Source organism: Mycteria americana, chromosome 2, assembly GCF_035582795.1.
Source record: "Mycteria americana isolate JAX WOST 10 ecotype Jacksonville Zoo and Gardens chromosome 2, USCA_MyAme_1.0, whole genome shotgun sequence".
Taxonomy (NCBI): Eukaryota; Metazoa; Chordata; class Aves; order Ciconiiformes; family Ciconiidae; genus Mycteria; species Mycteria americana.
Window position 1 is genome coordinate 92,854,225 of NC_134366.1, and position 21,574 is coordinate 92,875,798.

The 21,574-nt window shown below is 47.7% G+C and overlaps 1 protein-coding gene across 1 annotated transcript in view; it reads left to right on the forward strand.

Moving 5' to 3' along the window:
* Window positions 1-2,243: 2,243 nt before the first annotated feature.
* The window catches only part of ANKH (ANKH inorganic pyrophosphate transport regulator), a 108,567-nt gene continuing 89,236 nt past the window's right edge, over window positions 2,244-21,574 (forward strand). Inside the window, exon 1 of the mRNA XM_075494010.1 lies at window positions 2,244-2,377. Coding sequence (XP_075350125.1) covers window positions 2,282-2,377 — 96 coding nt within the window. The 5' untranslated portion in view covers window positions 2,244-2,281. The remainder of the gene's footprint in view (window positions 2,378-21,574) is intronic.

The following is a 21,574-nucleotide window of genomic DNA, read 5'->3' on the forward strand; positions in this document are numbered from 1 at the left end:
ACAACTTACACATAAGCATACACACAGGCTATGTCTAAATCGGCAGGTAATCCAGCTCAGAGCAAGCGAACAAGGAAAACAAGGCAGCTGGCGTAAGGCCCCTGCATCTACATGAGAGCTCCCACTTCAGTCCAACTTTAGTCTGGTTGGCTGGAGACCCAATGTTCCCCATCGCGGACGTGGTTTGAAGCTGTCCGATGGAGCAACCACTGGTCCATCTGGAGATTATCAGATCTTCCTTAGGATGATGAAGATTTGGTGCTGTTACTTCAAAGACACACTTAGGCAGTCACAAACAGCTCCTGCTCCCCTCTTCTCAGTTTATTGTCCTCTCCTGCTTTGCATTGCTCCGCTCCACCATCCCCAGGACACCATGCTCGTGGCATTTTAAGTGATCTACAGGACGAAGGCACATTTCCACTCTCGTAAGTGTTGGAGTTTGCTCCTGTGTGCCCACAAGGAAGGCTGTACCAGCTTAAGGGCTGCTAGGTGAGACAAACTCCAGCTGTAGGAGGGAAAAAACCTCCAGCGATACCTGAGGCTGACTTTGCCAAGTCACCCCAGGAACCAGGGGCTCTCCCACTCCAACCCCACCCCACAGCCTGTCATCTGCCTGTCAAGGATTTTCAGAGCTCACTTCCTGTTGACTCTCCAAAATATGTGGAATGGCTCTTGGTTACAGGAACATTTTAGTACAGGAGACTTTGGGCGAGGAAGGCTGTCCACCACCACTCCGCTGGCCACTGCTCCTCTGAGGATCAGATACAGACAACTGGTTCCTCACTGGGCTTCCACCTTCCCAAAATATCTGCCAGCCCTCCTTGAAGGTGGCAAGGTGAAGGTGACGCCACAAACCTAAACACCCCAGAGAAACTCAATTACAACAAAACCCCAAACCGCCCCTGCGAGTTAGAAAATGTTGACAAACTTCCACATGTTCGGAAGGGGTTTGCTTTCTCTTCTTCCCCAACCCATAACGCTGACAGAGCCCCGCGGTTCGCCAGGGCCGCGGGTCAGCAAGGTACGTGTGTCCCCCGCCAGCGAGGACCCTCCTGCCAGCTGCGAGGGGCCACAAACCCATTCCCTCGTCCAGGACTCGGGCAGAGACTTTGAAAAACGAAGCGGCTGCGTTGGCAAAGGTTCACCATTTATTCATTTGCGGTGTTTGACCAGAAGAAAAGCCGTGGGTCGGACATCTTGGTCGACGCCCCCGTTAAGGACCCCCACCTTCCCCGCAGCTCCGCAAGTGCCCCTGCACGAGGCCCGGAGCCCACGGCCAGGAAAAGCCTTCCTCGGCCCCCGCTGCATGAGGAGGGCGAGGGTCCCGCACACGGGGGGGACCCCACGGCGCCCAGCGGGACCCCGCGCGGGCGGGGGGAGGGGGGGTCGGACAGGTGCCCGGCCCGGCCGCTGCCCTCGGCCCCGCCGCCGCCGCGGGCGGGGGGGGGCAGCGCGGCCGCTCCGGCGTCAGGAGGAGCCGCTCGGTGCCGCTCTTTCCCCCGCCGCCGCCGCCAGCCGGCCCGGCCGCCGAGCGTGTGTCAAACCCACGTGCTCCGGCAGCCCGCGCCGGGGAGCGGCGCCCGGCGGCTGGGCCCCGCCGCACCGCCGCCGGCCCCGCACCGCCGCCGGCCCCGCACCGCGCCTCGCCGACCCGCACAGGCACCTCCGGCGGCGGCGGCGCCCGGCCCCGCACCGCGGCCCCGCGGCCTGCGCCGGCCCCGCGGCGGCGGCGGCGGCGGCGGCGGGGAGGAGGGCGGCGTTTTCCTGCGCGGCGCCGCGGCCGTCGCCCCGCCGCCGGCGAGCGTCAGGCGGGGGGGAGGCCCCGGCCCGGCCCTTCCCCTGGCCCCCGCGCCCCGAGGATGGCAGCGCTGCCCGCACGAGTGGCTGGCGGCGGTGTCCCTCCTCTTTTTTTTTCCGGCAGCGGCGGCGGCGGCGGCGGCGGCGGATCATTGTTGTGTGGGAGGAGGGCGGCGGGGATGGACTTGATCTCTCGGGTCTCCTGCTAAGGCTGCAGCACAGCGCGCCCCGCCGCCCAGCCAGCACCCGCCAGGGCCGAGCCGCGCCGGGCAGGGAGGGACCGGCCCCCCGCCCGCTCCCCCGGCTGCTTTATTTTTAGGGGGCTCTGCTGCTCCTCTCCCTCGCCCTGATCCCCCCCCCGCACACACGCACAGGGACACGCACGCACCCTCCTCCTTTGCCCTTTCATCCTTCCCCCCCGCCGCCCTCCCGCGCCGTCTCCTGCCGCGGCAGATGCGCTGGGGGTCACCGCGCAGCTGGGACTATGGTGAAATTTCCAGCGCTCACGAACTACTGGCCCCTGATCCGGTTCCTGGTCCCTCTCGGCATCACCAACATCGCCATCGACTTCGGGGAGCAGGTAAGGCAGCGCCTCCCCCGGGGGCGACCCTCGCCCTTCCGCAGGGCCGTGCCGGCGGGGCTCGGCGCCTCCGCGGGGAAGGGAAGGAGAGGCGGGCCGGGCTCCGCCGGGCCGGGCCGGGCCCCGCCGTCCTCCCCCGGCGCATCGCGGCGGGCGGGGACGGCGGCCCCTGCGCCGCTGGGGGCTGCGGGCGGCCGGTGCTGCCGTGCGTGCCCCGGCGGCGGCCCGAGAGCGCGGGCTGCTCCGCACCCCGCTAGACGCGCGGGGAAGGACGGCGCGTTTTGGGTCGGGTTTGGGTTTTTTTTTCCCCCCCTTGTATTTTAGGATTATATAATCTGAAATTACATAATGGCTTTGGTTTATTCCCGCCGCTGACACGGCCGCTCAGGTGCAGCAGCCCCTAGCGCAGTGCAGCGCAGCTGGGCGGCGGAGCCAGCAAGCCCGGAGGCGGCGGCGGCGGCCGGCTCAGCCCGGGGACCCGGCGCGCTGGAGCGGGGCGCGGGGAGGGAGGCCCGGCTGCTGCCGCCCGCCCCCGCCGGCCGCTGCCGAGGGGCGCCGCGGCCCCCCCGCCGCTGCCGCAGCGGCGCGGCCCCCCCCCCGCCCCGCCGCCGGCAGCCCCCGCCGCGGCATCCCGGGAGGAGGGCGGCAGCCCGGCGGGGAGCCGCTGGCATCCCCTCGGTGAGGGGGCGGCTTCCCGGCGGGGCTCCGGGCAGGTGAGCCTCTGGCTGCGCCCCTTGCTCCGCCGGTGTTTTGTGAGGCGGGAGTCGGCGGCGATGGCCACAGGGCAGAAGGCTGGAAAGATCGGGGCACTGCGGGAGGAGCTGCTGCCCCCATACTTCAGCCGTGAGCAGATCTGTGCGCTTCAGCCCTGCTGAAATTCCCTGGCGGTGCTGGTGACCTAAGGCTGTCCCCTCTCCTGGGCACTAGGAGAAGGTCCCGGTGTCCCCTGACTCGCCGTCAGTCTCCCGTACACGCAGCCCTCCTGCTTCGTCCTCCTAATCCCCGCTTGCGGCGTTTGCCCTAAAAACATGTTTTGTGCTTGACGTACCCCCTCCTCCTTTGCCCGAGCTTTCCATGTAGGGTGCTTGTTTGCCACACCGCTGTGGTATGGGGAAATCTCTCCTCTCTTGTTTCGGTATTTATGACAGGTAAGGCCCCGGTCTTGTGTCAGGCTGTGCTATATAGGGCCTATTATTACATTTTGGTAGGACGGTATATGCTAATATTTAGGAGTGTTAAGCTGAGCAGCCACAGCAAGTATTGCATCTCAAATAGCTTTTATCCTTGTCCTAAGTAATCTCAGTTTTGCTGAGAAGGTCTTGTTTTCTAAGCAGAAGAGGCACTTGCTCCCATGCTCCTTGAGCAAAGGTACCAGAAAATTAGTTTGTACTTTCACCCGTTTGTAAAGAAGAAAGTGAAAGGAAAAATACTACAGTGGGAAAAAATAGCTAACATTAATCAAATGTTTGTCATGGCTGAGTTAATCACAGTGTGCTTCCTAGTCCTTTAAATTTAAATAAGCCGTGATACTAAAAAATGCAATTCCATCCTTGTCTAACAACTACATACTTTCCTAAGTCAGTCTCTATAAATCATACTCGGGGCGGGGGGGGGAGAAGGGGAAACTAAAGATAGAAATGACAAGGGAAAAGGTGATTTAAGTGCTAATAACTGTGCCACATTAATAACATACAGCAGAAGTTAAACTGAAAGCAGTTCACTCAGCAAACTGAGTATGACAGGTGCATCTATGCAGTTTGCTTCGTACAAGGTCAGCTTGATTCAAAATCCGTGTCAGCCCGGAAAAAACATCCCCTTGACTTCAGTGTGCTCTGGACCAGGAGTTCAAAAATTAGCAAGCAAGAGATTACAGTTCTGTAAGTGAGGGGCCTTCTGGCTGGCTGGGTACCAGTGACACGGGAGGGATGTTAACATGTGGATGATACATGTAAGCACTTATCTAACCAACTTTGACAGCGTTAGGGAGAAAATATCTCAGAAAATGTGTTTTATTTGATAGCCAAGTCATAGGATTGGCCCTCCAGGAGAGCTGGGGTTATCCCCAGCCTCAGATGGCAGCCCGGGGAGGTGCTTAATTGAAAAGGGAGAAATCTAGCGAGCGGGGGGACTCCTGCAGAAAACCCCAGTTCAGAAGTGGGAGCTGGAAAGATGCTTTTTGTACCAGCCTAGTGGGAGACTTCCCTACATGGAAATCAGGAAACCGAGGCAGGGACAAAGTTACTCCAGGTCTGAAGAGATCCTCTTACAGACAAAAGGACAGGGATTTTATTTTCCTGTATATAATACATGAAGTTATTTTTTACACATGTAGGACTTTGCTGTTGGACTTGTGTGGCTGAAAATACACTGACTTGCTGAGCCAGTCACCTTTCTGCTCTCCAAAATTGTAATAATGACAGGGCTGAATGGAAGCAACATAGAAGAATGGGTGTGCCAACAGATAGCTCTGAAAAGGCTGCCCTACCTCCTCCTGTGAATGTATGCTGCAGATAAAAAAGATTTCTAAGAATGATAAGGGAAGTAAAATTTGCATGAAGTAATGTTACCCGCTCTGGACAATACTGTAAAAGAGACAGGAGAACTATAGGTCAGAAGTAAGAGATGACTGTAAAATTTAGGGAGAGAATGGACCTTGCCTGACCAGGGAAGAAGAGGTGTTTAAGAAATGCTGTAAGTCATAAACCCTTTTGATGCATTCATACTTTGCTCTCTCAAGCGGGGAGAGTATTTGGAAGCAGAGTGTTCAAAGCAGAGCCTTTTTAACAAAACCTAATACTGTTAGGTACCTGAGATTGAAAAGTGAGAAACAAAGAGAATCTCACGGGGTTTTTTTTACCTTGAGAGGCTTTTCTGGGTGATATTCAATAGTTTTATTCAATAGCAAACATCACTAGGAAATTGCCAGATCCTTGGTATGTCGCTGTCTCTAGATTTCTTGCTGCTTTAAGGGAACTTTACAGTAAGGCTAGAGAATATTTGCAGAACATAGTTTATGACTGTCACCCTTGCCCCATATGAGAGATGTTTTCTGTGACAAGTCAGGAAGTAAAAAATGGAGGAAGTAAAAAATGCTGGAGCGATGCTCATAAGAACTGACAAGCTCATCTCCTGCAATCACTTCCAGAACTGCTATAGCCAGTGAGAAGCCTCCTGTTGACCTTTGGACCCTAATCCAGTAACACTTTTGGACAAGGCTATATTACAGACTCACTCCAATCTAGTGAGCTAACCTCATCTGTTCACCTCGTAAAATCTTCTTAGACAAATATCTGATTTTTTTCCTCCGCTAAAAAAGGTAGTCCTTATGCATGACCAGGTAAATTAGCAGAAGATTAGAGAAAGAAACTATTTCTAACCGATTCCCTTCTGCAACCCATTTGCCTTACAATTTATTTACAGTACTAAATAGCTTTTATGAAATAAAATACTACGTAGCTTTCTTCTTAGAGTAAGGCCTTCAGGAAAATAGTCCCAAATATTTTGGCTGAATGTTCTTTCTCTGCATAAATGTGTGTGTGTGTGCATGCATGTATTTATTTATTTTTTCTAGGTATATGTATGCACACACAAATATACACAACAGAGCATTTTCATCTCAAGAGCTTAACACTTACCACCAGAAGAGAGATCCTCCCTTTCCCTCTGCTGCTGAGAGCATTCGACTCTCAACATCTTATCCTGAGATTCACAATAATCAGTGTTTCATTTAGAGCTCAGCTGCTGGAGAGCAGAGTTTGCACTAAAAATCCCGGCTCCCGTGAAAAATGTTGTTGGATGTACTTGCTTGGAAATGAATAAATAAACTGCTCTCATGTGATGGAGCGCAACGCAACCTCAAGCAACTCACCCAGCAAATAATACCACCGTTACCCCGTGCGCTCAAAAATCCGTCACCACCCACATCAATTTTCCTTTTAATACAGTTTCAGAGCTGCTCACATACATTGTGGTGGCCTGGTTGGTAACGTACGTGTACATTTGCATTAGCATTATTATAAAGGGGGGAAAACTGAGGTGCGCATTAGTTCACTAACTCTCTCAGAAGTGCCGAATCAGCCCTAGGCAGCGTTAAATACAATTTGCAAATGTGGCTGGTAACTCTCTCTGCTGCTCACGGGGTGGCAAAGGCCAGGCGGAGAGCAACATTTTGAACTCGGGGCCTGTCTGCAGTAGTCCCTTAATTATCAACGGGAACAGTAGGAAGTTTTTTTTTCCTTTCTAGCTATCATGTGGCCAGCCTCTGAATGATTCGTTTCAATTGCTGTCACTAGTTGTTGGCTGGGCAGTTTTATTTGCCAACATAACTGCTAGGTATGCAGACATAATGTTGTTCAGCGGCTTGCAGGTCCTTGAAAACTAAAACTGAGCAAGCAGAGTCCTGCTGCCGCCTTCTCCTGAGATCACTCGGGTGCTCCGGTCCTGCAGAGAAATTGCCGTACGTCATGTGCAGTGTAGTGGTTGGGGTCAAGCAGGCGAGCCGTAAAGGAAATGCTAAACGTTTTGGGTTCCAAATTATTTGGCAATAATTGCTGGAAAAACAAACTTTTTTCCTTGTATTTGAATGTTTTTTGTTTTTTCTTAAGAAAAAAAGTGTTGCCAGAAAAGGAGAACAAGTCATGAATAACGTATCAAAAAGAATTAGTGAGCTTGTCGTCTGCCCATGCCGTTTGCAAACTTAGTAGGGGGTTAAACTTTTTGATTAATGCTTTCTGAAGCTCATTTTTGGGGTAAGTGTTATTGTCTGGACATTCAGAACAAGCAATGGGAGAGTTCACGTTCCCAGCTGTTCCCCGGGGATGTGGGCCAAGTTGCGTAACCTTTCCGTGGCACAGTTCCCCTGCCTTTGAAGTGTGCCTGGACGCCTACCTGCGTGTCACAGGGATGTAATGAAAATTCATGTGTCAGAAGCGCTCCCAGATAAAAGGTGCTGTATGAGTGCAAAGTACTCCTGGTATTGCTGTTGTGAGAAGTCAGGGACTCATATAAATTGTGTAGGACTTTAGTACTGTATAAACAAGAAAGCTAACAAGGTGTAGACCATGACTGTATGTTATTACCACAACCGCATTATTAGTATGGTACATTGTTGGAAGTGCCCTATTTGTTTTAAATGGATGTGAACTATACAGCATTTTCAATTAAATTTAGATTAAATTGTGTTGAAGAAGCAAACAACTACAGAGTACGCTATCAACAGAATTTTAAATTTTTTTTTAAGTTTCACTGGTAATATTTTGAAGGAATTCGTTTCTCCTGCAGGATTCACAAGCCAAATAGTCAGGGAAGCGGCTAGGCAATATCGGTGAAATACATCTAACTTCCTTGTGCGGAGTGAGAAAATCCAAGTGACACCTTATATGAAGGATTGAAAACCGAACCACACACACCTGAAGTAGTAATTTTCAGGATTTGTACCTCAGTACTGACTCCAGAGACTTTCTTCTTCTACGGAACGTGACTTTACTTCCTTTTGCATGCCAGCTGGAGCTCTACAGCCTTAACTCCTAAATAGTCATCTGCCAAGCATTGGGGGCTTTCAAGGCAATGCTAAGTGGCCTGTAGCCCACACGGACAATTCCTGAGACTACATGAGTGATTAGTTAGGCTTATATGTCTACGTGAGTTGCAGCGGGCATTAGATACCAGGCGTTGCATTCACCAGTCATGCAGAGCATTTGCTGGAGTTTCACAGCAAGCAATGCATGCTGAGATCTGGGAAGAAGTCAAAGATCTCATAAAACATTTGCAGGTAAAAGCCAAATCTCAGCAATGCGTTTATGTTCTTAAAGGTAACAGAGACAGATACTCCTGGCAGCTAAACCAATATATATTTGCATTTTATAGCACATAAGGTACAAAATAAACAGGTTATGAAGAGCTGTGGGACTATCACCGCTGAAGATTTCAGATGATACTAGAAATTATGAGAATGAAGCTATGAAATGAGGAGTCCATCCCCTGTAGTGCTCCATGTTGCCATCGTGTAAAATACATAACCTAGAGCTAGGATCTGTGCTGTGCCTCGTTTGTCAGTACCTTCTCTTTTTTCATCCTACCCTCTCCTTCCCTCACAAACTCCTCCAGTTCCCCGCTTCCCACTCCCATTGCCTCCCACCCCCCACAGCTGTGTCAGCGTGGCTGTAAGGGCTTCTCCGGACTTTCTTACACTTCACTGTTAAGAACTGGCAGGTTTTGTACTTGATGATACCCGTTCAACATGCCTGAAGCGGTTGGCTAGCTCTACAGCTGCAGAGGTAGCCTATTTCCAGGGAGGGATGGAAGGAGGGAGGGAGAAGCAACCCCTCGCAGCACCAACCAGCCACTTATTTTTTTCTGAAGTAGTTTAATTCATCTCAGAACTGTGAGTTCAGATGGTGTTTGTCCAGTAGGTTGTTTGAAAATAAAGCTTGTAGGTCTGTGAGGTGGAAACGCTTCTCCCTACCAGAGGAATAACCGATGCGGTGGGAGACCAGGTATATTTACCACTTTGCCCAGCAGTCCCGAGTCCCAGTGTCTAGGGTGGAGGGCTCTCTCTGGAGATACTCCAGTCGTAATATCACTGGATGTTCCCTGCAAAAGGGTCATGTGGTCGCCGAGTACTTCTGGTGCTTCTTTCAGAGACAGGGGAATTGGGTTCTCCTCCCTACACCACTGAAAAGCTAGTAGACTAAGACAGCATCAGGAAGGAGAGATGAAAACACCCCGAGCCCAATTTTAAAACATAGGTTCAAAACTGAAATTTTGAAAGGGGTTTCAACCACTGTGTTCTGCGTCCTGGAGAGAAATCCCCAACATAAAACTTTCGGTTTGGAGTTGAACCGACCATTTGATTTGCTTCAGGCGTTTTCTTGTCCATTTCTTTTGGTTGCATTTTCACAAAACCAAGAAAGCTGATTTCTCTACACATTTGATTTGGTCTGAACTGATTTCTTTTTAATCTTCGCTCGTTTTGTTGCTGCGTGGAGAACTTGGTTGTATACAAAGGCTTATATGACATGACCAATCTTATGACTGTTTGAAGATAAGTGACTTTTTATATGCGAAGAATGCATATACGCAAGGCTTCAGCTCTGAAAGTGCAGATTCTAGCTATTAATTGACTTCCTATCTTGATCCTAGGCAAGACATTTATCTCTCTCTTTGTGTGGATTTTGTCAGTTCTAAAATAGTGATGTGTTTCACAAGGCAGTTACAAAGTTTATTCCTTCATGTTTGTAAAACATGGATGTAAGTTGCTGTATAAATAGAACATTTAAATATATCTGCCAGCTCATGCAGAAACCTCCGTGCATAAAACTGAGCAATTCCAAACAGATTTTGCTTTGTAGCTACTTTCAGAAATCTGTGATGTTTTTAAATAACATATATTACTGCTGAGCTCAATTCCAGCTTAAATGGCATATCAGAACATGTGTTTCTTAAAAAAAAATTATAGAAAATTTGTAATGACCTTAGATTTTAACCAGCTAATCTAGCTAGCTATTGGTACCTCATCCTATTTGTACCTGAACCCTGTGGATTTTGGGGAGAGGGAAACAGGAGTGTTAATATGCAATTAGATCATCAGATTATGCTTACTTCTGCTTGCTGGGTTTTCTACTGACGTGATATTGCTGTAGCTATGGTTTTAGACACTGCCGCTGCCTTTTCAGATAGCCATTAGCCGGAGAATTAAAAAAGAGCTGCCACAAGAACAAGAGACCTAAATGACCCATGTCATTAAGTTTCTGAAACAGCAAAGCTCTGGAGTTCTCCATCTTCTGTCTCCTCTATGGTATCGCTTCTCGTTCAGATTTCCCACAGAACTTTGCTACCCTGCTTTAGAGTTTGTCTGTATATGCAGTTTTTCTTGATTAGTTCCTTTCTGATGTAGTGCAGAATAAAAGCGCCTGCATGAAACATTAGCTAAGAATAATTCCAGGTGTAAACACGCGTTTGGTTCCAAAGAGGGCTGAAGTACAGAACTGCTATTTGCAAAACCACAATTGATTTCCATACCCTTTTCAAGAGTGTTCTAGAAAAGGACAAAGGAAAAACACTGGAGAGTGAAGAGCAGTTTGTTGAAAATAAGTGCTACAATGGCATGAAATCTCAAGTGGCAATTTCATTATTTTCCCCAAGATGATGCAAAAAATTCACTGTTTCTGATGTGGCAGGAGTGTTACTGTTGGAGAAAGGCTGGTCAGTGTTGCCCAGCATGCCCAGTTTGCTTTACTGACGTAGTGGTTCAGCAAGAGTTCAGCTTTTAGCGTGGGAAGCGAATAAACTGCAAGACGCAACATATTTTCAAGTGATTCGTTTCACATAGCTTTTTTGCATTGCTATTGGATCGCTAAGGCGATTGTTTCCAACCTTTTTCAACTCTCAGAGCCCAGAAAATTTTCCAGTGGAGATGCAGAGAAAATTCACATCCCTACAAGCTGGAGAGCATATTTGTGTTTACATTTTTTTAGCTACCTGCCTCCGACTCTTTGTAAGTATTCCCTAAGGTACAGGGCTCTGCGGGGCTGAAAGCTCACCGCACCAAAGCACATGCTAGTACGTTTGCTGACAAATACATTTGAAAGGCTTTTGGCAAGGAGGCGGTCTGTCTTCTTGGCTTCTTACCTGCGTTTCATACTTAAATTAGTGAATGAAGTCAGATGCAGGCCATACCTGAGCTTTCGTGTGCTGGCCTTAGATCTTTGTGGCTGCACGGCTTTGTCCTGCTGTGGCCGAAGAAAGTGTTGACGCGTGCCAGCTGGGACCGTTGTTTTTCCTTCATTGAGCCAGATGGTCGGCGTGTGTAGGTATAAGGGGTTGCAACCACACTGCACCCACCGTTCGTGCCCTCTTTTTTTTTTAATGACAGTATTTGACATTTATTTCCCTGAAAATTCAGGATTTATATGTAGATTTTGTTAGACTCTTCTTCCTGTTGGCTTCCTACTCACACCGTGTTACCCCTCTTTCATTCTGCTGCCAATATCTTACTCGGATAACCTCTCTGTCAGTGAGCGGCCGCTGCTGTTCCCGCAGGCATGGCCAGCTAAGGCGAGGTGGCTGTGATCCACCTCCAGCAGCTCCCTCCTCGTTGCAAAGACTTGCCTCGCCGCAGCATACCGACGTGTTCCAAGAACGTGGCAGCCTTTGATCTCAAATCTGCCGTCCTGCAGATGAAAGACAGACTCTTGCACAAGTCCGTCGTTACCATTCCCTCTGTCAGCATCTTACCAATTAAAAAGCGTTTAGCCCATTTGAGAAGGAAACAAATAGGTAGCAGCATTAGCGGCCAGGAAGACACGTCACATTTTTGGTTCTGGTGAGGGGAAAAAAATGTCAGTTACATAAGAGGAAAGATTATAGAAATGAAGCATTTATAGCTCGGACAAAAAAGGGAATTTGATAACTGTCTGCAGTTACATGAACTGCGGTGTCATCATGAAGGAGAGGAAACGGGGTTAGCTAGGTCACTGCCATGGAGGAGAACGTGGCCAGGAGCAACGAGAGAGATTGGGGCAGTCAAACGCAATTTAGACTGAAAAGGTTTTCAGACGATTTTCCAAGTAAAAAGCAGGAATCGTTCCTTCTCAGACATTACTTCCTTCTAAAATGTGTTGGCATGAAGAGTGCTGTGCTTTAGACGGTGTTAGGTGGTGGTGGCGTTTTAGGTGGGCTCAAACTCAGTGAGTCACCGAAAGCAGAGTGTTGTGATCAATGTCTAGTGCTGTACATGGTGGGTCAAACCTGAAGACCACGTCTTCTGGTGAGGGAGACAAGCAGCTTGGGAACTATGTACTCCTCAAGGACAGTGCAATCTAGAACGGTAATGTAGTTACGGGCTGTTAGCTTGGCCTCTTCCTATTAAATTGTACATACTAATGTAAAATATACAAAAATTGCAGCTCAGAGGTGCAGAATTTCTAGTGTTAAACACTTGTCTTGCAGCCTTCTGTTTTTCACACGATGCCTCCCAGGTTCAGTGTACAGAGAGCACTTGCTAGGGGGAGAAGCCAGAGTTACCTAGCTAATAAAAGTATTGACTGTGAAACCCCTGTCCTGTTCATTTTAGAAGCGGGTCACCCCCGGCAGAGCTGAGGAGGAAAACCCCAAATGATACAAGCTTATCAAAATATGAGGACCTTTCCAGTATGAGAGAAGTGGAGTGTTGAGATGTCCTCAACGTGGAAGTAAGGGAGATCTTAACTCTGCTTTTAAACTGGAGGCTTGCTGAGTTTTTTAAAGGGCTTAAAGGCATAGCTGCCATGAGACGAGACTCGGCAAGCACAGGGGACGTTTCAGGTCCCGCGATGCCATAAAGTGCACGCCCAGCCCTGCTCCCTTCCGTCTGTCCAGTTCGGTTCTGCAGATCCTTTGTTCTGCTTGGTTGTCCCATGGGTGCTGGAGCGGTTTCGTTCCGCAGACATCCACGTGGCTTTGTCACCAGGCTGGAGCCTGCAGTGCAGCTCCTCACCCTAATTGCTACCAGGGAGCCCATCCATTTTGCCCTCGTCCTGTTGTTAGCTTTTGTAACTTACTCCATCGGTCCATCCCACTTCCTTCCCCACTGTGGCATTCTGGAGATGACTTTGAACGCTAGGATTATTTGCAATCCCCTGAGCTCAAGAGGTCAGCTAAGGAGATGGGGTCAAACTGGCCACCGACTCTACCCGGCAGAACTGAACATACCAGGTGATGTACTTGGAAGGGCAGCTGGTTTTCCCCATTTGCACAGCCTATGGGCTGCCTCACAGGCGATGGGGAATAAATCTTCCAATCTGAGTATTTGCATCATCCTCTTCATTAAATTTTAATTTTTGCCCTCTCTTCCTCCTAGTTTTTTGAAGCCCATCAAAATAACCCCAGTTGTCCTTGGTTTTGTACAGTCCCAGGGACATCTCTGGCCATTTTTCTCTGCACTTCAGTAGTACAAAACAACTGGTAATGTGGGGCTCCAAATTTAGTATGACAGCACTGTCAGCTTCCCCTGTGTTTATGTTGGGGCCTAACAATTTCGCAATCTTAAGCATTTGCTTTAAAAGAGAAAGGAAGTCCAAACCACAAAACATTTTTCAGATTCTTAAGACACCGAAGGTAGTCATCCACAAAAAGCTTTTTGTTTGCCACAGGTAAATACAATTTTCAAGTACTTCTCTAATACAAAAGGTGCACACATACACATGCACGTGTACGTAGTGTGTTGTGAGCAGGAGAATGCCTTTATAGGAGAATTATACACTGAGTGGTGCTAAAGTACTGTCTTGATTACTTACTGGCTTATACGCAAAGCAAAATGGTTAAGGAAATAAGGACGAGAGCTGTGCATGGGACTACTTAGGTAATTGCATGTGCACCTGATGCGTCTCTTACAGTTTGAGCTGCCTCTGGTTACATGCTATTATGGTGGTTGCATGTGCAAATGCTACTTTATTTTTGAATCAATGGTTTTGTACGTGGATTTCATCTTTTCAAAATGTGACCTTGAGAGCAATCCTGATCACTGCACCGCTGTTCTTTATGTACTTGTGGGCACTCATTTTGCTTCAGAGCTTTTTATTTCAAAGCATGAAAGCATGATGACCTTTCAGCATTCACCGTCTTGTTCTTATATGAGCTTTCTGAGATGCAGTCAACGGTCTACTGGTTAGGACATGCTCCAGCATTGTAATAGTCTTGGGAAGAGCTTTCTTCAGCAATGCCTTCTGGATCTAATATATAAGTAGTGTGTTTTTTTCTGCTAATACTGTGCAGAGGCCAACATTTCTCTCTTTAATAAATTTATGAGAAATCACAGCAGGTAGCCCGCTTGACATTTTCTTATTGTAGACTTGACCTGTTGGTGAGCTTTGTGTTGCTGTCCGGAAAAGGCCTGTATAGTTGTGGGCTAGCTTTTCCAAATCACGGCATGCCTTTTTTGTCAGCTGCAAGCTCCTACCGCACTGTGGGTGGTTGCATCACTAAGGAGAAAATAGCTAGCAAAGGCACAATCATTGCCTCGGGACTTCGTCAAGGAAACCTCATGTTAAGTTGCATATTTGTGACTTGAGCTCCAAGGGTTTGGTTGTGCTTGCAGTAATCTGCAGATGTGGAGCCTGTTGTGTTCTGTGTGCATCCTCTGATTTGAAAGGGGAAATGAGTAGTAAGAGAGAGTGGTTTAGATCAAGGGGGAAGCTGCCTGCAAGGAAAAAGCCTGGCAACTTTGGCTTCGGAAGTACCAGCACATCCCAGAAGTCCCAATGTCCAGCAAATGCCTGTCTCGGGTCATGAAAGCTTTTCACCGCATTAGAAAGGCTGAGATGCTTACAGACGGAGCGGCTGCGGGGCTGTAATTTCATCACTGATATCTTGCTGAATAATGAGCTAGATATTTTTTCCTCCCTCATCCCGCTGGAAGTCTAAAGTAGACAAAGGAGGCGTGCCAGTGTAAATTTAGCTTAACGAAAAGGCAATCAGGTTCTGTATGACCATGACCAAGAAGAATGTTAAAGCAATACTCGTCCAGCTGGCGATAAAGGATAACCTGCGCTGAACTGTAGAAATAAGTGGAGGAAAAAAACATGACTCACTAATATCCTTGACCTTTTTTCAAGAGCAGATAAGAATAGTGGCAGCACCTGAAACCATTAGATATGAATATAGTGATTTCTAGATGAGTTTGCCTTACCTCTTCAGAACTCTGAGTATGGAGTGCTGTGGCAAGAAATAAGCAAATTGGCCGGACAGGGAAGTGATTATGTCTACAGCTGGAGGAACAAAGGGTATTTGATTTATTTATTTTTTACTCTTAACGTGCTTATAGCATGAGGGACCCTAAGCACCGTTTCACTTTGCTGTTGGCACAGCGTAGGGGTGAGGGACGCACAGGCAGCTTGGAACGGTTACAAAAAAGGATTAGTAGCCGTTTTGCAAGAGGTTATTATTGCAGCTTCTGGGAGTTGGTTTCAAAGGCAACTACAAGCACGAGCATCTCTCATTTGCTCTCTGTAAAGAATAGTGCCTCTATAGTCTCATGACATTTAGCATCAAATACCTCTGCACTTCTCTTCTTTCTGTTTTGGCCAGATAAGATTCTATAACCTCAAATCTTCTGTGTATATCCCTTTGTTTTGCGATTCCTTTGTGAAAGAAAGAAAACATCCCATTGGGAAAGAGAGAAACAGGATATAAAAATAGGGAGCTGCACACAATTCGGTCCTTTTTTTCCCTTCCGCTGAATCCCTGTGCGGCAGCGCACTGATGCAGCACCACAGCCAACAGTCTGGCCTCTGCAGCCAGACCCAGAAGGACTGGGCATTGTCAATCTCATCTTTTACCGTCTTTTTGTGGCTCTTTGCTTATACTTGTTTATTTAAAACTGGGGATTTTTTGGGTTCAGCCCTGGGTTGGGGCCTTCCGTGTGCTGCTGCGGTTTGTGGCCCTGGACAGCTCCCGACCCTCCTCCCTGTGTCCTCCTTGTCACCCTGCCACCCATTTGCCGCCCTTTTTTTCTCCGGAGTAGTCTGTAATCTTCAAATATCTGCTTCCCTTCTGTCCTGTCTACTTTTCCTTTTCCGTGCCTGTCCAGGGGCTGCCTCCAGATCACGTCCCGTTGCCGTTTGCAGGCAAGCAGCCCACCAAAATGGTGACAGCAAGGTTCCCACTGCCCGCCCTTGGTAGATTCCTCCCTTGCAAACGAGAGGCCCGGTTCAGCAAGAGAAACGCTTAACTTGAAATCCTTTTGATGTTTGTGGGCTTTGAATTTAGGCCTGAGTTAAGCTCATGCAAAGGTATTTATCTCATACGAGGCAGCCAGGCTTCAAGTGAAGAATGTGAGCTTTCTGAAGCTGCAAAACTTTATCTAGCAAAGGGTGAGTGCTCGCCTCTTCGCGTTCCTCGAGACATGCAGTTGCGGTACCGGGGAACATGCTGCCCCGCTATCTGTACTCCTGCTTTCACACCCCACCGCGTCAGGGCCGGCTCCGGGTCAGTCTGGTTCAGACACTTCTTCTCGAGCAGCAGGCGCGTGGCAGTGCTGGCGAGACGTGGCTGTGACTGCTCTGCCGCTGCCGGTGACCTGCGGCTCCCTGTCGGCCTCACCCAGTGGCTTGCTTTGAATTCCTGCTCAGCGTGATGCTGTGTAGGAGAAGCAGTGAAATTCTCCTCCCTGCATATTGGCGTCTGATGGCACGTGGTAAATGCCTACTGTCCTCACTGGTGGTTTTTTTTGAGATGTTGCAAACGAAGGTCAGGGTGATTATTCTCTCACTAAGTCTTAAAGCCAATTTCTGGATCACAGACGAGAATAACATTGCCTGCATTCCTCACATGCCTGTTCCTGCCATAGAGGTCTCGTTGCTGTAGCTGACCAGTGATGTTTTCTTACCTGCAAGGTCAGAGATAAAGATGTTGGAGTGCTGAGAGAATCTAATCTCAGCAAAGCCTCTTTTGGATCAGAGAGTACTTCTGCTCTTTGGTGTATTCTTTCAAAGGCAATCCTTTGCGGAAACCTGGGAGAAGCATGTCAAGCTCAGTCATTTTACATGGGCATGAATGCATTGTGCGGAGCGGTCCAGGTGTTGTGAAGTAGGTGTTCAGCGTAGGCTTCGGACAGAAATGCATCCGTTGTGAACCTGTGCATCACTTGAGGGACTTTGGAGATGTTTATAAGCATTATTAACATTACAAATGTTTTTAAAATGCTATATATAATTTGGCTTCAGACATTTTCAGGTCATAACTAAACTACTAGGCTTGTTCCAAATCGGGGATGGATGGCACGAATAGCACTGTGTGAGTCAGACCCATCACATGTTCTAAATTAAACTTGTGCTGAGCCAACGTTGATCTTAAGACTCTTTTTGAAAATCTCCCCACCTTACAGATATTGCTGATAGCATTTCTACAGAGGTTGATAATGAAGAAAGAAATAAAGCAGAAGAGTGGAAGAGGGTAAGGAAGCAACAAACCGACTGGTATAACGGAAAGAATCCAAACACGCAACTAGGAGAAAGTATTCTGAATAAACAAGTTAGTGAAATAACAGCTTCAGCAGCAGATAGCTTTTGGCTTGCCTAGCACTCTCAAGAGTTCAGATTGCAAATCTCTAAGTTTACCAAAGCAGGGTTGTCTCCTAATGAATACGAGTGGGTGTTTCCCTACCTAGGCACTGCAAGCTGCCTGAAGTATTACCTCGAAGGGCTCCTGTTCTCAGGGGAGAAAAAAGAAGAATATGAAATACATGAGGATGACATAAAGATGAGAAGATTGGTGATCTTGGAGGATTTATCTGATGACCTGTCTCCCAGTAGAGATAATACATGCCTCAAGGGAGATTTCACCTGGGATACTTTGCACAGTTCTGGCCGCACATACTTAAGGCAGGTCAATTCAAGCTTGTTCAAAAGATTAGGCAAAAGAAACCCCAGCTATTAGTTTCTCCGTTTTTCATCCTATTGGAGAGGGAGGAACGGGAAGACCTTGATGTCTGTATCTCACTAAAGACGCATAGAGCATGAGTAAGTTTGCTGTCTGTACGTAGATAAAGGAAGATGTTAGCCTACCCGCAAACAAGAGCTAACTGGGTAGCAACATGTGACTGTAAACAGACTGTGAGTACCTTAAAGCTGGAAATGAAGAAGGCTCCAGGCTACCAGAAGAATGAGGGTCTCGAAAGAGCAGGGGCAGGAAAGCTGAACTTTTGAGTTAATGAAAGTCATGCTATTGCATGTGTGCCTGGAGCACCGCAAAGGACCGACGCGTACACCCTTGAAAGTTGTTTCCATTCCCTCCGTGATGGGAAGAAAGAGAAAAAGCAGAACTCAGTACAGACAACTATTATTTTGCCTGTATATGTCCAGTATATGATCCATATATACACAAAAAGGAATGGGAGTCCCTGAATGGAGCTGCAAGAAAGCAGATGCTCTGGCTTCAGCTTATTCTGTCTAGTGATTACCTAAGAGAACCTGCTATTGCTGTTTAAACCCTAACTTTGAATGCTTTTCTCTTCTCATAGCAAATTTTTTGATCTCTCTGAATATGCAGTAGTTCTAAAGTTCTTTAATGTCTCTTTTTTTTTTTTTTTTTTAAATCATTGCTTACTTGAGACCTCCACAAACCCGCTAGCTGTTCTCTCAGAGGAGCAGCAGTTCATTGGGATGCACAATTCCCGGAAACACGAGGTGTCCCCTCGTCCGGGGCCGCGGAGGCAGGGCGGCCGCTGCTGCGGGGCTGACGTTGCTGCTGCTGCTGCTGCTGCTGGCACCGGCGAACAAACGAAGCTCTGTTCATTTTCTGCTCCAGCAGAATCAGCGGGGGGCGGGGGACAGGGCAGAAGAAGGATGAGCTTGGGGATGGAGGTTGCTCAGTTGAATGAGGAAAAATATAATGAGAGAAGACAATGATATTCAGGTTCATAAAGAAGTGCTTTCAGTGATAACACATTAAGCAAAATTTGGAAGGATTTGGCAATCCCCTTTTATCACTGTTTACAGGACAGCTTATCTGTTCATTTTTTCTGTTTTGCATGCTAATGATAAGTCAAAGCCGAGCATCAGCATTTGCTTTGTTGTTGCCATTGACCCTGATTTAGGACAATCTCAAAACATGAAATACCTTCCCATTTTCTCATTGTTTATGTCATGTCGTCTCCCAGCATTCCAAATAGCAAGCTGGCGTTGTGATTTGAAAATCCTTTTAAACATTGCTGCTGTAGTGTATTCTTAGTAAAAAACAAGAGTGCCAAAAGTACGCCGGAGAGGGAAGAATCCAGACTGCGCTGAGAGCACCGGGAGAAAAATGCTTAACTCCTGTCGGCCACTTTGAAAGTCTCAGTCTGTATATTTCCATCCATTTGAATTACGCTGCTTTGGTCCTTCTGAAAGCAAAGCAACCGTGATTACAGTAATGAGATATTAAAAGAAAAAAATCTATCACAAGTTTTATAAGACACAGTACCTTCAGAAATGGGGCATTTTAGAAGTGCGGGCACTAAATTTGTTGGCTTGTGCATAAATGCAGCGACTAAGCAGCCATATTGGTGTTGCTCTAGTTAATTAAATACGTGATTTTTAAATGTTTTCATGATGTGGCTAGAACGATGCATCCTGTAAGGAGAGCAAATGCTGAAACATGAGAGGCGTACTTCTGCATCTGAGAGATTAAGCATTTTCATCTGGCTGAGTCGATGCTGAGGGAAAAGGGAGTTTTATTTGACTTGGGGGTTCTGTACTCTCTTTAGTTACACCTTGTACATGCGAGTGTCCAAGCACTGATTGAGCACGGTCTAATTACTCTGCTGACAGCAGTGGAAGCAAACAGCCAGGCTGTCAGGTGTGTCGTACCCGCTTTGACCTGCGGCCGTCATCTGGCCCTACTCCTTCTTCAGCTGTGCCGAGGGGAACGGCCAGCGAGGGGGGGAGGCCACAGGTTTGTCTCGCTCTGCCCACTGCCGTATGTGCAGAGAGGTGAATCCACCCGCCACCGCTCTTCTCAAGGACTTTTTTGCAATCCTGTGCTTTTATTGTTGTGAAGGGACGTTTGTATGGTGGGACTGGCCACAGACCCTGGCCCGTGTGCAAGGGGGCTGGTGCGTGTAGCAAGGAGAGGATTCCTGTCCCCTGAATGCATTGGGATTGATTACTGTTGGCACTTCAAAGATTTTTGCAAAGTAGTCGTCGTCATCTCCAGCCATCCCCCTCCCTGGGTGCCCCAGGAGCAAGCAGGATTTCCCGTAGCGCACTCGGTTGCGTGCTTCTCTGCCACGGGCAGAAGTACCTGCATCCAGCTGCATTCAGCCTGTGTCCTCATGAGACATGAAGGCTGTTGACCATTGTATTTTTTTTTAATCAGGGCAGAGTTCATTCTTCCACAAATAAAGTGTCAGGTCTGTTTACTTTATACTTGCATCCTAGACTCGGAAAGGTTGAAATCTTTCTGCAGCGTAGCTATTCCCTCTTCATCTCTCTTGATCGCTCTTCATTGCTAGACTAATGTACAGGGAAATGGGTGCAGATGTGGTGTTTCCCTGAATACGTTCCCTCCTTGAAGAGTCATTATGCTCCCCATAGCCATCTGTAGGTAGTGATGTCCTTAGAAAGTGGAAAACTGATTTTTTTTCTTCCCCAGTCTTTTTAAAAGACTGATCTTTTTCATTCACTGTTGGTAGTGAATTAGAAATTTGCTGTATCATTGTTAACTGAGCAGAATAAAGACAGTCTGGAAATAGAAATTGCTGCAGCCTGTGCAGAGGGATGTCAGCCATTGCTCAATGTCATTATGAAACTGTGAAGTCATCAGAAATAATCCTCACTGGGAACGTGAATGTCGGGCACAACGGTGGGTTTCCAAACTGAAAATAGAGACACAGAAGCCTGGGAAAAAGAAAGAAGAGGAATATCACATGACATATAAGCGTCTCCAGTTCTTTTTGGCTCACTGGAAGTTTTTGACTGTCTGTAATATCTGATACCCACAGAAGAAATACCTGAAGATCCATGACCAGTAAGTGCACTCCTAATCCAAGACAGTCTGTAGAGTTTCCATATACTCGGTGGGAACTTTCTGCACATTATCGTTGAAGCCATGCAAAAACATGACCCTTGAAAGTGAACAGGAGGAGGAGATTTAGGAAAGGATAACTTATCTTGTTAGTGACACCAAAGAATAAGACACTCAGGAGAAACCCAATAGCATCAGTGGTAAAGGTCCTGTTACCACTGTCAAGGATGGAAAGGAAGGCCTTTAAGAAAAAGAGGCAATAAATTTGCTTTCCAACTCCTTTATCACCCATTACATAAAAAGCCTGAGGGAACAAGATCTTACAATTGGAAAGAGTCTTAATGGCCCAAAACTCAGCCCAGATCTTGGAACAAAAGCTATAGTCATCACATTGCTTTGCTTTCCAGACAAAGAACTTATTATGTAAAAAGCAGAATAAAACTCAAGAGCCTGGGATATGCCAATAAGCAAATCTCCCTTTACTCGGACAATAAAAGATCAGGAGAGAGGAACAAATGCAAGGCTTCAGACAGCAGCCTGTTAACCCGTCAGAGCAATGTGGATTTAAGATGAAGGTCCACCAGTTTTTCACCTACAGGGAATGAAACCGCCTATGCCCTTGCAGTTTCTCTTGTAACATCAAAGCTGGTGCCTCTAATGATTCCACAGCTTCTGTCAGAAGTTAGTGCTGTTGTAAAAGTGGGGGGTATGTGCTTCTTT